This window comes from Rhinopithecus roxellana, chromosome 2, assembly GCF_007565055.1.
Source record: "Rhinopithecus roxellana isolate Shanxi Qingling chromosome 2, ASM756505v1, whole genome shotgun sequence".
Lineage (NCBI taxonomy): Eukaryota > Metazoa > Chordata > Mammalia > Primates > Cercopithecidae > Rhinopithecus > Rhinopithecus roxellana.
The window spans coordinates 156,276,812-156,291,135 of record NC_044550.1 but is presented as its reverse complement, the minus strand read 5'-3'; the positions used below and the strand labels follow the sequence as shown (position 1 = coordinate 156,291,135).

The 14,324-nt window shown below is 39.5% G+C and overlaps 2 protein-coding genes across 4 annotated transcripts in view; one reads left to right on the top strand and one right to left on the bottom strand.

Annotated features, from left to right (window-relative positions):
• PACRGL (parkin coregulated like) overlaps positions 1–14,324 on the top strand; it is a 48,232-nt gene that overhangs the window by 24,413 nt on the left and 9,495 nt on the right. The window contains exon 12 of one of the 3 annotated variants that reach the window (XR_004054858.1): positions 1,877–2,736. The exons of the other annotated variants lie outside the window; for them this stretch is intronic. The gene's annotated coding sequence lies outside the window, so the exon portion shown is untranslated. Of the gene's footprint in view, positions 1–1,876; positions 2,737–14,324 lie in introns of those variants that run through there. 3 annotated transcript variants of the gene reach the window in all.
• KCNIP4 (potassium voltage-gated channel interacting protein 4) overlaps positions 286–14,324 on the bottom strand; it is a 127,886-nt gene continuing 113,847 nt past the window's right edge. The window contains 4 exon segments of the mRNA XM_030922569.1: positions 286–1,716; positions 3,842–3,904; positions 4,830–4,934; positions 6,693–6,800. Coding sequence (XP_030778429.1) covers positions 1,669–1,716; positions 3,842–3,904; positions 4,830–4,934; positions 6,693–6,800 — 324 coding nt within the window. The 3' untranslated portion in view covers positions 286–1,668.

Here is a 14,324-nt window from a genome sequence, read left to right as displayed (position 1 = left end):
AATTTCTGAGGATTCTTAATGTAGAAATGCCCACCCTGCCTCAGAGCTTGTCCTTCCTGAGCCCTTTGTCTAGCATACTTTTTCCTTTGATCTCTACTCCCTTGTCACATCCTCTGATCATACTAGCTACAACAGCTGCCTGCCCATTGGCCTTGCTTTTACCTGTTTTCATTGCATTTAGGACCACCCAGAGCTATCTGCGATCTAGAAAATACTATAAGATTTAGTTTTAAATCTAATAATTGCAAAAATTCTTGGAAAAGACCTATAATATAGACAGTAGAGTTATAAACATTTTATTTTGCTTTTATTTTTTTTGAAATACAAAATGTGCACATTGAGTTTACACAAACACGCGATGGCAAATTTCAGTGTACATGTATTGTACTACTCTTAATTTCTACACTGGTGATAGCAGGGCAGCTTTCAACATCCTATCTCTACACCAGAATAGATACCTGATTTATTGTTGCAAAGACAGTTGCAAATTTCCTCCTTCTGTAGCCTCTTGGTCTTTGTGATATTTCTACAAAACAGGGACGATGTGTCTGTCTTTAGTAATGTGGCAACTTTACAGTTTTGGCTAAGATGATTAAAAATAATTTGAATTGTTGGAATTTTATGATGCACTAAATCATACTCTAATCTGGATTAGTTGTTGAGCACTTATTTTCTACTGAATCTTGGTAGTAGTTGTCAATGTAATGGAACCACTGGTGCTTTCAAAGTGAATTTTGCTTGCTGTTTGTTTGTTCCTAGTAGACAGTGGGGCAAGGTTTCTTTGTCCCTGAATGGCTGTAAGGAAGTCAGGGGAAAGAGGACAGATTTGGCCTTTAATGCTGTTAGGATTACTTGTTATTAAGCATTAACATATACTGGAGGATAGATATCCTGACTCTTTGCATATGTCTGTAAACATCCTTGTTTTGTTTGATGCCTTCTTGACCTTCCACTTAATGATACAATGGAAAACAGCCTGTAAGATTGAACAAATCCAAAATTATGTATATTATATAGGCCTTGGCTGTAATGTATGATGGCAAATTAAATGCTTATTAAGTTTTATTAGGCATATGCTGATATCTGATGATAAATTTTTAAATGTTTAAAAATACCAGATAAAATTAATTTCTAATAGAAGGTGGGAAGGAAGGCCATAGAAACTGGAACTATGTGTTTAATTGTAGTAATCTTGTTTACTTAAAGTATATAAATGGAATTACAGCATTCAGACATGAAAATTTCTGGAAATTAAATGCAGATGTCAGTATATTAGAAAACCATTCAAAATCCTAGGACTGAATACATACAAATGAGTAGCAAAAAACACTGGTATTTTAAAATCACTGATATGTGAAAGCCTCAATAATCCCATGGCTAAGGAATCAATAAAACTATATGCCAGATTCTATTACTTTTGAATATTCACAGAGTATGAAATGAGTTAGAACATCCCATGAACTCAGTGGCATTATGGAAAGGATGCAAATTTATAACTAACTGAGAAACTCAAATCTTTTGGGGATTGCTTTATATTAAAACAAAGCTTGGTTGCATAATATGCTTCAGTGTCAAGCTGAGCAATCTATGCTAAAAGTGGTAGCTCCGACTTTAAGGGTGGTAGAATAGTTCACATTTGTCTGTTAGATTCAGGATCTAGTTGACAAGTTAAATCACATTTTCAAAGAGCTGCATGGAGCGCATTATGTTTTCATCCTGTAAGGGAGAAACATAGAGCGATTCAGTTCACCATATCTGCAAGGGAAAGCACTATTTTGCCCCTAAGTATTGCCCCCTCCCACAAACCACCTATGCCAAAAGCTCAAATATTAAGTGTTTGCAAATATAAATGCCATTCTATCCGTTTTCCACATAGATCACGATGAAGGAGGACCCATTTTATATTTTGTGGAGTCTATTGACCAGGCATTAAACCACTTTATTTAAATCTTTACTTGGTATTTAATAGAAGATATTTCTCAAATCATAATGTCAAAATGGAAACTACAGAGGCGCAGAGGTAAGTCAAAGCAAATGAGAATTTTGGCATTCTATGTAGATCACAGGCCAAATCACACAGACTTTTATACAGGTACAAGGAAAATTGTGTGTGTGTATGAGCCAGCAGTTCATGAAGATTGGAGGCTGGAGTGTAGGAGGCAGGATAGTGGATTAAGAGGGAACATGTTTGCAGTAATCATCTCTCTCTCTGTCTGCAAGTTATGGCTAAATCTGTGTTGACTGAAGGAGACTTTAAAAATGAATGATCTCCATTACAGAGAAAGGATTGGGGAGCAGAAATGACTGCTCAGTGGCTGTATTCAGTTTAGCGTAGTCTTTAGAAATGAGTTGAGTTAGGGGACAGACTTTTTGCATTATTGGAGCACTTGTCGGTTGAATGTGAATAGCACTTAGTGAGCTGTTTATGGTAGTGGTAAATGGTGGCTGAACCAACAGTGGCTTCCACTGCTAGAAACCAAATAACAACATCACCACTAATTCTCTCAAAGACCACCACATTGAAATTCAAGTTGAGAAACAAGCAGACATCCAGAAAGGTAAGAACAACAATTTAAAAATACAGAAACAACAGATTTCTTTGTTTTCATGATTATTTGAAAAAATTTTTTTTTTCGAGGCAGACTCCATTTCTATTGCCCATCATTCTGGAGTACAGTAGCACAATCATGCCTCAACTGGGCTCAAGTGATCCTCCCACGTAGCCGAGACTTCAGCCACATGCCACCATGCCCAGCTAACTTTTTTTTTTTTTTTTTTTTTTTTTGTAGAGATGGGGTCTTGCTATGTCGCCCACATTGGTCTCAAGTTATTTTCCTGCCTCAGCCTCCCAAAGTGCTGGGATTACAGTTGTGAGCTACTGTACCAGGCCTTAACAATTTTTAACTGTGGTTCTACTCACACATCAAGTCAGATAATTCTAAGTAAGCTAACACTGGTTTCTTCGATAACAGGCTACTACCTGCAGTTCTCTTCAGAGAAAATTTTCCACTGTTTCTTTTTTGTGACAGAAAACCATTAGTGAGTTCAGCCAAAGAGCCATTTCTTGTCCACGTACACTAAAATAATGATTTTTCTCTTAGAAATCAGATAGAAGCATGGCCTGTTGTGATGCATACTTGGCTATCTAGGAATTCTAATTCTATGGAGATATGATAGATAATATATGAGTTATGCTAAGTCTGGGCAAAGAGCAATTCAAATTCTCGTATATGTTTTATCCTCCATGATGAATACTCTCTAAATAATTGGGGAATCAAAAACACAGTACAGGCTGGGTGCGGTGGCTCACGCCTGTAATCCCAACACTTTGGGAGGCTGAGGCGGGTGGATCACGAGGTCAGGAGATAGAGACCATGGTAAAACCCTGTCTCTACTAAAAATAAAAAATTAGCCACGTGCAGTGGTGGGTGCCTGTAGCCCCAGCTACTCGGGAGGCTAAAGCAGGAGAATGGTGTGAACCCAGGAGGTGGAGCTTGCAGTGAGCCGAGATCACAGCACTGCACTTCAGCCTAGGCAACAGAGTGAGACTCTGTCAACAACAACAGCAAAAAAAAAAAAACCACAATACATGTGCAACTTTTGTATCCTCAAAAAGATATGGAGGGTTTCCTCCATGGCTTGACTCAGTAGGCACTCTAAATGTTGATTATGTAATTGGTGCTTGTTTTTAGAATGTTAGGCTTATGTTGCAGGTTGTAGAAGTGGTAAACTTAGGCATATGATCTCTGTTATTTTGCCCAGTTTGTGGTAGCTAGCTGCTAATACTCAGTTTAGCTGTTATGATAGCTGAAGTGATAGTTCTTATACTTTCATTACTTACTTTTTGGCAGCTTTCAATGAACTCATCTATGGTAACAACCCCATCTTTATTTTTGTCCATTTTCTGTTCAGGAAGAAAACAAAAAATTGTATTTAGACTTATATCCCTTAATACCCTCACACCTGCACCAAATGAGCTGAAGCTGATAAAAAGAAAACCTAGCTGCTTATTTCACGTGGAGGAACTGTTTCGGAGCAGATACCAGTAGTTTCTTAGAGATAAAAACGATAGGGCCAAATCCTTCTGGCTGTTCCCTTTTCAATATAATGTGGTGAAGATTTAGAGTCACTCTGTCCTAGGTAAAATCCTACCTTTTAGATATGACAGAGCTTGGCCAATTTGCTGAAACTTTCAGAGCTTTCTTTTTGTCTCATCTGTAAAATGGGATTAATGAGGATTTATAGGATTCTTAAAAACTGAATGAAAACAAAGCTTGTGAAACATGAGAATTGTTTAATGTATCCTGGATTTAGTGAATGTTCAATGAGTGTAGTTATCAGCATTGCAAATTCAAAACCAAAGCTGTTAAATTAATAGATGGTAAATACTGTTTTGTCTAAGTAAAAATTATTTTCCTTTGCTTTCTTTTTTTTTTTTTTTTTTTTTTTGAGACGGAGTCTTGCTCTGCCACCCAGGCTGGAGTGCAGTGGCCGTCTCTCAGCTCACTGCAAGCTCCGCCTCTCGGGTTCAAGCCATTCTCCTGTCTCAGCCTCCCGAGTAGCTGGGACTACAGGCGCCCGCCTCGTCGCCCGGCTAGTTTTTTTTTGTATTTTTTTAGTAGAGACGGGGTTTCACCATATTAGCCAGGATGGTCTCGATCTCCTGACCTCGTGATCCGCCCGTCTCGGCCTCCCAAAGTGCTGGGATTACAGGCTTGAGCCACCGCGCCCGGCACCTTTGCTTTCTTTTGAATCATCGTGGTGCTTGGCAAACATCAGGAAATTTTCTCCTAATTTCATTCCCTCTTGACTTCTGTTTTCATTCCTACCTGAAAAAATGTTTCGACGTGTTGTCTGGGAGCATCTTCTTTGAGGACAGGATATGTACATTTACCCATCATGTCGTATATTGCTTTCATTATATCAAGCATTTCCTGAAAAGTAAAAGTCTTATGTGAGGTTGCACACGTGTATGAAGAAACCAGTCTAAGAAGCTCTGACAGATTTTTCCTACTCAATGATGACTGTTGGTTGTCCCAAAGGAAAAGCCAGCAAACAGCTTTCTGCCTCAAGAACGGAAGAATCAGATGTAAGAATGAATTCTGATCTCTTGGTTTTTCCGTATATCTACCATAGTCAGGAAAAGAATATGCTGGTTTAATGTTTGGATTTCTATAGACTTTAAGTAGACCATGCTTATTTAATTGAATTATAATATATCTTATGTGTTGATCATCAGTTTCCATCTATTGAGAGTCAAATATACTGCACACCATATATTGAGAAAAAACACCATTTAGAATTAGTGAAATTAATTGGTAAGTCTTAAAGTTCATTAGGATTTTTGTTGTATTTGTTCCTACTATGGCTTTAACTGAAGTCACACGTGAAGACCAGTCAAAATATTTTGACCCTGGGAAACACCTTGAAATTTTATTAAAACAGTCTAATTTTTGCCTTACCCATTTTCATTCTTACGAGAGTAAAAATGTCTAATAACTTAAACATGTAGATGTATTGTTGCACATTTGTTTCACATGAAAGATCTCTCGACTAGGTTGATAATACAGGTATATACTTTTAAGAGTATTCAATTCTGTTATAAATGATAAAGTAATTTGTAAACAGGTAAAACCTTTTAAGATGTTTTAAGCATAGATAAATAGCAAGTAGTTAGACACAGGCAGAATTCTTGAGATGTGTTAAACATAGAAAGGAATTGAAGAACAAGAGATACTTAATACTCCTGAGGTACCTGGGTAATAAATATTCAGGGTATAAAAATATACAAGAAGCACTATTTAGGATATGCTGCATATTTTAGGATATGCTGCATATACATGAACACTTAATAGTCATTGAGGTCTTAATTTGGCACCCAGTGGTGACACCTGTTCTGGCCCCAGGTGTCCTCTGTGCAAGAAACACAAATGAAACTCATGACTACTTATCAGGCTATACTTGTGGCCAGGCACACTTGCACCTGTGTCTCTCCAATAGAGCAAGTTCATGTCACTGGCTGTTGGCCCCGGGCACCTTTTGTGTGTGGGGTCTCTTGCTCAAAATGCAATTCTAGGGAAGGCTTGTGAGGGAGAGAGACAAGACATAGGCACACAGCATGCCCAGGATTCAGGGAGTGTGGTCTTTCAACCCCACTTGCATCCTATCCTGTGTAGTTAACTTACCCGTCCCTTTACTTCTCGCTGTGTTTTAAACTGGTTTAATAAACTGTAATATGAGTATCTTAATTTGGTCTGTGAGCCTTGTTTCCTGGATAATCTTCCTCAAAGTGCATTTGGAGACCCCACCATTGCATCAGGTCATTCCACAATCCCCATGATAGTAAAATTGCATTTCCTTATGGGGAAAAGAAAGGCTTCAGGCTAAATATTGAAACATGGCTTGGATACATTTTCTGATTCCAACAACTGTGGTCTTAATACTGTGAATGGAATAAAGATGCCAGCAGGAAAAAAGTGTGTAATCTGTATGTGTTACATATTTACTTTGGAGCTTCACCATAAACCATTTCTATCTATTCCAAATTTTTAATTGTACATCTTTCTTCCACTACATAAAATACTTTGGATTTCCTGAGAAAAACTTTTCAAATCAATAATTGCAATTAATATTTTAAAGTTAAGAAATGAAAATCTTCCAAATTATTGCCATGTTAGTGAGGTATCCCTTACCTCTTTAGTGATGTAGCCATCTTTATTTATATCATATAGATTAAATGCCCAATTGAGTTTTTCTTGTACTGTCCCCCGGAGCAAAATGGAAAGACCTTTGATGAAATCCTAAAAAGAAACAAAAATACAATTTTATGACATTTCTAAAAAAAAAAAAAAAGAAATGATGGAAGTAAGGGCTACAACCCTCTGGAATTTGAACCATTTATTTAGCAAAATGATTGATGTGTTATTGGTTGTCTATTTTTTCAGACTTCTCTGTGGGCATAAATCACTCATTAGTCTTAACATTTTCATCTTGTAATTGGAAACTGAGTTAAATCAATGGTAGTACTGGAAATTGTACCAATGGATACCCACACGGCAAGAGGCTTGAGTATAAGTGGTATTGGCTTTCCAGTGCAAGCACACATGATATACTAAAAGAATCTAATAGTTTTTTTTTTTTTAAATACAAGTGCACACATAACACACTTCAATGAAAAAACGTTTGCTAATAAGAAATGTGGCTGACCATAAAAGATAAACCAATTGTGGTCTCTAATAAGAAATCCAGTTATAATTTACATGTGGACAGTGGGTAAGAGCATGGAGCTGGAGAGGACAGACTGCCTGGTTTCACCCTCCAGCTGTATTACTGGATGGCTTTGTGTCTTCAGGCAACTTAACATCCCTTTGCCTCAATTTTCATATCTGTAAAATGGAGCTAATAATAGTATCTACCTCTTCACAATTTTATGAGGATTGAAAAAGAGGCTGCTTATAATAGTCCCTGGCAAGGACATTGGCTGTGTAGGTTTTTGTTAAGTAAATGGAGCCCTCAGTTTGTATCCTGGTTAAGCTGGTTTGATTGCATTGCAGACTGGCCAGATTAACTTGATTGAATTCATTTAGTTTTTTTTTTTTTTTTTGAGATGGAATCTTGCTCTGTTGCCCAGGCTGGAGTGCAGTGGCATGATCTTGGCTCACTGCAACTTCCACCTCCTACCTCCCGGGTTCAAGCAATTCTTCTGCCTCAGCCTCCCGAGTAGCTGGGACTACAGGCATCCGCTACCATGCCTGGCTAATGTTTGTATTTTTGGTAGAGATGGGGGTTTCACCATGTTGGTCAGGCTGGTCTCGAACTCCTGACCTTATGATCTGCCCACCTTGGCCTCTCAAAGTGCTGGGATTACAGGCATGAGCCACCGTGCCCGGCCAGATTTTTTGTCGTTATGTACAGCAGGGTTAACATTACAATGTGCTGTATTCAGTTTATAATCCAGTTTTAAGTAGGAATGAAAGCAGAGGGGAAATCCAAAAGTCTTCTGGGTGAATTTGCATTATATCTCCCTTTCCCACATTCCCTTATTTTATGGCTGTATTTCTGTCTGAATTTCTCAAATTGTTTTTTCTTTTTTAAATAAGTAATATCCATATAGTTCAACATTTAAAAATTATGTAAGCCGCCTGGTGAAAAACCTTTCTTCCATTCCTGGACCCAGCCACCTGTTCCTTTTACCCATAGACAACTGGCATAGTTTGTATTTACTTCCAAGGAATTTTTGTGCATATACAAGTATAAGATATAGTTGTTTGTTTTACTGGCAAACAGACTTCTATACTTTTTTTTCCACTTAACCATAAATCAGGGAAACAATTCAAGTTTCCATTGTATATGTAAATGCATCATTGTTTATTTAACCAAATTGTTCTTTTACATTTTTTCTCATTGTTATTTCTAGGTATTTTAACCTTTCTGTTACTGTTGTAAATGAGATATTTTTCTATCATATATTCTAAATTAGTTGTTTGTATGTATGAAAGCTATTGATTTCTGTATAATTTTGTACCCTGTCAATTTGCTGATACCATATGTTGGTTTTCTTCTGGGTTTTCATGTGTGCAATAATATTAGCTGCAGATGGAGTTAATTTTACCTGTTTTCTAATTTTTATATGTTTACTTCTTTCTAATTATATGGCCTAATATCTATAGAACAATGTTACATCATGTAAATAATAGATATTCTTAGTTTTTTCTTGAACTTAAGAATATTTCAATTCGCTTTTAAGCATGATACTTAGTTTTATCATGGTGAAGAATTATACAGCCATTCCACTTAGGCAAATTTATCAAGAATGGCCACTGACCTTTTTTGGCAAAAATGAAAAAGACAAAACCAGAAATAATTGTCAAATTCATATTGCAAGGGGCCCTGAATAGCCCAGTTTTAAGAAAGAAAAACAAACTTGGAGGACTCACACTACCTAATTTCAAAACAGTACAAAGTTACATTAATCAAAACAGTGGTACTGGCATAAAGAGAGATGTATACAACAGTAGAATAGAATTGAGTCTAGATACAAACCCAGCTGTGGCCAGTTGATTTTTCAATAATGGTGCCAGGACCATTCAATAGCTATGGAAAGAATAGTCTCAATATATGGTGCTGTGGCACCTGGATCACCATACTTAGTCTACTTCCCAATGGCATGCAAGTTAGAATGTCAAGTGAGAGAAGAAGAGAGAAGGCCACAAGGAATTCCAATATTTGGCAGGCACAGAGAGGAGAAGCTGGCAAAGCATCTTGAAAAGAAGTTGCTAAAGAAGTGACTCAGGAGAACAGCATTTCCATAGGAAAGGATTGTTCATTTTGCTGCCAAGGTTGGAAAACTGTTCATTGGACCAGCAACATGGAGGTCACCAGCAAGTGATAGGGAACAGTCCAGTGGAGTAGGAGTGAAGAGTAATTTTCAATGAGGAGCACTTTGAATACTGAAGAGAAGAATCTAAAAAGAGTAAGAGTCAGAAAGGGGCTGATGCTCCTGAGAAGGCGGGGAGGCTCCAGAATGCAGGTAGATGGGCCGACCTCAGAAGGGAGTTGATACAGGAGACAGAAGGACATGGTGTGGATGCCAGTAGCTGCTTTGCAGGTGGGAAGATGACTGCATTTCTGTCTGATAGCTTTAGTGAGTGTGAGCTGTTTGGGAGTGAGGAGCCAGGTAGAAGAGGTATGAATCTGAGGTTTGAGGCTAGAGGTGGGAGCTCTGCTACTAGGCAATAAGGTGACGTGCAAATTAGAAAAACGAGACCTCCCTCAAATTATTTCCCTGCCATATTTTAGAAAATTACTTATGACGTATAATGTAGTTTAATTAAAAGGTAATGACAGCCCTTGGAGGTGTGAGTGTACATCTTTCAAAACCAGCAGGCTGGGGATCATGGTTTATGCCTATAATCCCAGCACTTTGGGTGGCAGAGGTGGGAGGGTTGTTTGAGCCCACAAGTTTGAGAGCAGCCTGAGCAACCCAGCCAGATCCAGATTAACAAGAACAACAAATTAACTGGGTGTGGTGGTGCACACCTGTTGTCCCAGCTACTTGGGAGGCTGAGACGGGAATTGCTTGAGCCCAGAAGGTTGAGGCTACAGTGAACTAATTGCACCACTGTGCTTCAGCCTGGGTGACAGACCAAGACACTGTCTCAAAAAAAAAAAAAAAAAAAAAAAAAAAAAAAAAAAAAATCCTTGGCTTTTTCAGAAGGTATAAAATATACACTGCAGAACACAGAGCCTTATTCACTGAATATTGCTGAGCAGTTTTGAAAACTAGATAAGGTTGATGGTTATAAATGTAAACTATTTTTTAAAAATTCACAAAGTAGTAATATGTCATTAATTTTAAGGGGAGCTGGCTACAGGGTCTTTGAAAACATGCTTAGAGTATTGGTTCTCAAAATATAATGTGCAACACCTGGGGAGCTTGCTAACAGATTTCTGGGACCTACCCCAAGAATTATGACTCATTAGGTTGGAGTGGGACCCCAAAATTTACATGTCTGACACGTTCCAAGGGGAAGCCTATACTGCTTCCAGGGATCACACTTTGAGAACCACTGGCCTACAGTACTCATCATTGGCATTGACCTCACCACCACACAAAACAGAGTAACAATGAAAGATGTAAAGAGAGTACTTTTGGGGAATCCCCCCAAAATGGCCGAATAGGAACAGCTCCAGTCTACAGCTCCCAGCATGAGCGACACAGAAGACGGGTGATTTCTGCATTTCCAGCTGAGGTACCAGGTTCATCTCACTGGGACTTGTTGGACAGTGGGTGCAGCCCATGGAGTGTGAGCCAAAGCAGGGTGGGGCATTGCCTCACCCAGGAAGCGCAAGGGGTCAAGGAATTCCCTTTCCTAGCCAAGGGAAGCCGTGACAGATGGTACCTGGAAAATCGGGACGCTCTCACCCTAATACTGCACTTTTCCAATGGTCTTAGCAAATGGCACACCAGTAGATTATATCCCGCACCTGGCTTGGGACGTTCCCACCCTAATACTGCACTTTTCCAATGGTCTTAGCACATGGCACACCAGGAGATTATATCCCGCACCTAGCTCGGAGGGTCCCACGCCCACAGAGCCTTGCTCACTGCTAGCACAGCGGTCCGAGATTGAAGTGCAAGGCAGAAGTGAGGCTAGGAGAGGGGCATCCGCCATTGCTGAGGCTTGACTAGGTAAACAAAGCAGCCTGGAAGCTCGAACTAGGTGGAGCCCACTGCAGCTCAAGGAGGTCTGCCTTCCTCTGTAGACTCCACTTCTGGGGGCGGGGCATAGCTGAACAAAAGGCAGCAGAAATTTCTGCAGACTTAAACGTCCCTGTCTGACAGCTCTGAGGAGAGTAGTGGCTCTCCCAGCCTGGAGTTTGAGATCTGACAACAGACTGCCTCAAGTGGGTCCCTGACCCCTGAGTAGCCTAACTGGGAGACACCTCCCAGGAGGGGCTGGCTGACACCTCATACAGCCAGGTGCCCCTCTGAGGTGAAGCTTCCAGAGGAAGGATCAGGCAGCAACATTAGCCGTTCTGCAATATTTGCTGTTCTGCAACCTCTGCTGGTGATACCCAGGCAAACAGGGTCTGGAGTGGACCTCCAGCAAACTCCAACAGACATGCAGCTGAGGGTCCTGACTGTTAGAAGGAAAACTAACAGAAAGGAATAGCATCAACATCAACAAAAAGGACAGCCACACCAAAACCCCATCTGTAGGTCATCATCATCAAAGACAAAGGTAGATAAAACCACAAAGATGGGGAGAAACAGAGCAGAAAAGCTGAAAATTCTAAAAATCAGAGTGCCTCTTCTCCAAAGGAATGCAGCTCCTCACCAGCAATGGAACAAAGCTGGATGGAGAATGACTTTGACGAGTTGACAGAAGTAGGCTTCAAAAGATCAGTAATAACAAACTTCTGCGAGCTAAAGGAAGATGTTTGAACACATCGCAAAGAAACTAAAAGCCTTGAAGAAAGATTAGATGAATGGCTAACTAGAATAAATAGTGTAGAGAAGACCTTAAATGACCTGATGGAGCTGAAAACCATGGCACAAGAACTACGTGACGCATGCGCAAGCTTCAGTAGCTGACTTGATCAAGTGGAAGAAAGGGTATCAGTGATTGAAGATCAAATGAATGAAATGAAGTGAGAAGAGAAGTTTAGAGAAAAAAAGAGTTAAACAAGCAAACCCTCCAAGAAATATGGGACTATGTGAAAAGACCAAATCTGCATCTGACTGGTGTACCTGAAAGTGACAGGGAGAAGGGAACCAAGTTGGAAAACACCCTTCAGGATATTATCCAGGAGAACTTCCCCAACCTAGCAAGGCAGGCCAACATTCAAATTCAGAGAACGCCACAAAGATACTCCTCGAGGAGAGCAACCCCAAGACACATAACTGTCAGATTCACCAAGGTTGAAATGAAGGAAAAAATGTTAAGGGCAGCCAGAGAAAAGTTGGGTTACCCAGAAAGGGAAGACTAACAGTGGATCTCTCAGCAGAAACTCTACAAGCCAGAAGAGAGTGGGGGCCAGTATTCAACATTCTTAAAGAAAAGAATTTTCAACCCAGAATTTCATATTCTGAGTTCGTAAAGTGAACTGAGCTTCATAAGTGAAGGAGAAATAAAATCCTTTTTAGACAAGCAAATGCTGAGAGATTTTGTTACCACCAGGCCTGCCTTACAAGAGCTCCTGAAGGAAGCACTAAACGTGGAAAGGAACAACTGGTACCAGCCACTGCAAAAACATGCCAAATTGTAAAGACCATCGATGCTAGGAAGAAACTGCATCAGTTATCAGGCAGAATAACCAGCTAACATCATAATGACAGGATCAAATTCACACATAACAGTATTAACCTTAAATGCCAATGAGCTAAATGCCCCAATTAAAAGACATAGACTGGCAAATTGGATAGAGTCAAGACCCATCAGTGTGCTGTATTCAGGAGATCCATTTCACATGCGAGACACACATAGGCTCAAAATAAAGGGATGGAGGAAGATCTACCAAGCAAATGGAAAACAAAACAAAACAAAAAAGCAGGGGTTGCAATCCTAGTCTCTGATAAAACAGACGTTAAACCAACAAAGATCAAAAGATAGAAGGCCATTACATAATGGTAAAGGAATCAATTCAACAAGAAGAGCTAACTATCCTAAATATATATGCACCCAATACAGGAGCACTCAGCTTCATAAACCAAGTCCTTAGAGACCTACAAAGAGACTTAGACTCCCACTCAATAATGGGAGACTTTTAACACCCCATTGTCAACATTAGACAGATCAATGAGACAGAAAGTTAACAAGGATATCCAGGACTTGAACTCAGCTCTGCACCAAGCAGACCTAATAGACTTCTACAGAACTCTCCACCCCAAATCAACAGAATATACAGTCTTCTCAGCACCACATCGCACTTATTCCAAAACTGCCCACATAGTTGGAAGTAAAGCACTCCTCAGCAAATGTAAAAGAACAGAAATCATAGCAAACTGTCTCTCAGACCACAGTGCAATCAAATTAGAACTCAGGATTAAGAAACTCACTCAAAACCACACAACTAGTTGGAAACTGAACAACCTGCTCCCGAATGACTACTGGGTAAATAATAAAATGAAGGCAGAAATGAAGATGTTCTTTGAAACTAATGGGAACAAAGACACAACATACCAGAATCTCTGGGACACATTTACAGCCGTGTGTAGCGGGAAATTTATAGCACTAAATGCCCACAAGAGAAAGCAGGAAAGATCTCAAGATACAAAATCAATGTGCAAAAATCACAAGCATTCCTATACACCAATAATAGACAAACAGAGCCAAATCATGAGTGAACTCCCATTCACAATTGCTTCAAAGAGAATAAAATACCTAGGAATCCAACTTACAAGGGATGTGAAGGACCTCTTCAAGGAGAACTACAAACCACTGCTCAATGAAATAAAAGAGGACACAAACCAACGGAAGAACATTCCATGCTCATGGACAGGAAGAATCAATATTGTGAAAATGGCTATACTGCCCAAGGTAATTTACAGATTCAATGCCATCCCCATCAAGCTACCAATGACTTTCTTCACAGAATTGGAAAAAAACTACTTTAAAGTTCATATGGAACCATAAAAGAGCCCAATTGCCAAGACAGTCCTAAGCCAAAAGGACAATCCTAAGCCAAAAGAACAATCCTAAGCCAAAAGCTGGAGGCATCACACTACCTGACTTCAAACTATACTACAAGGCTACAGTAACCAAAACAGCATGGTACTGGTACCAAAACAGAGATATAGACCAATGGAACAGAACAGACCC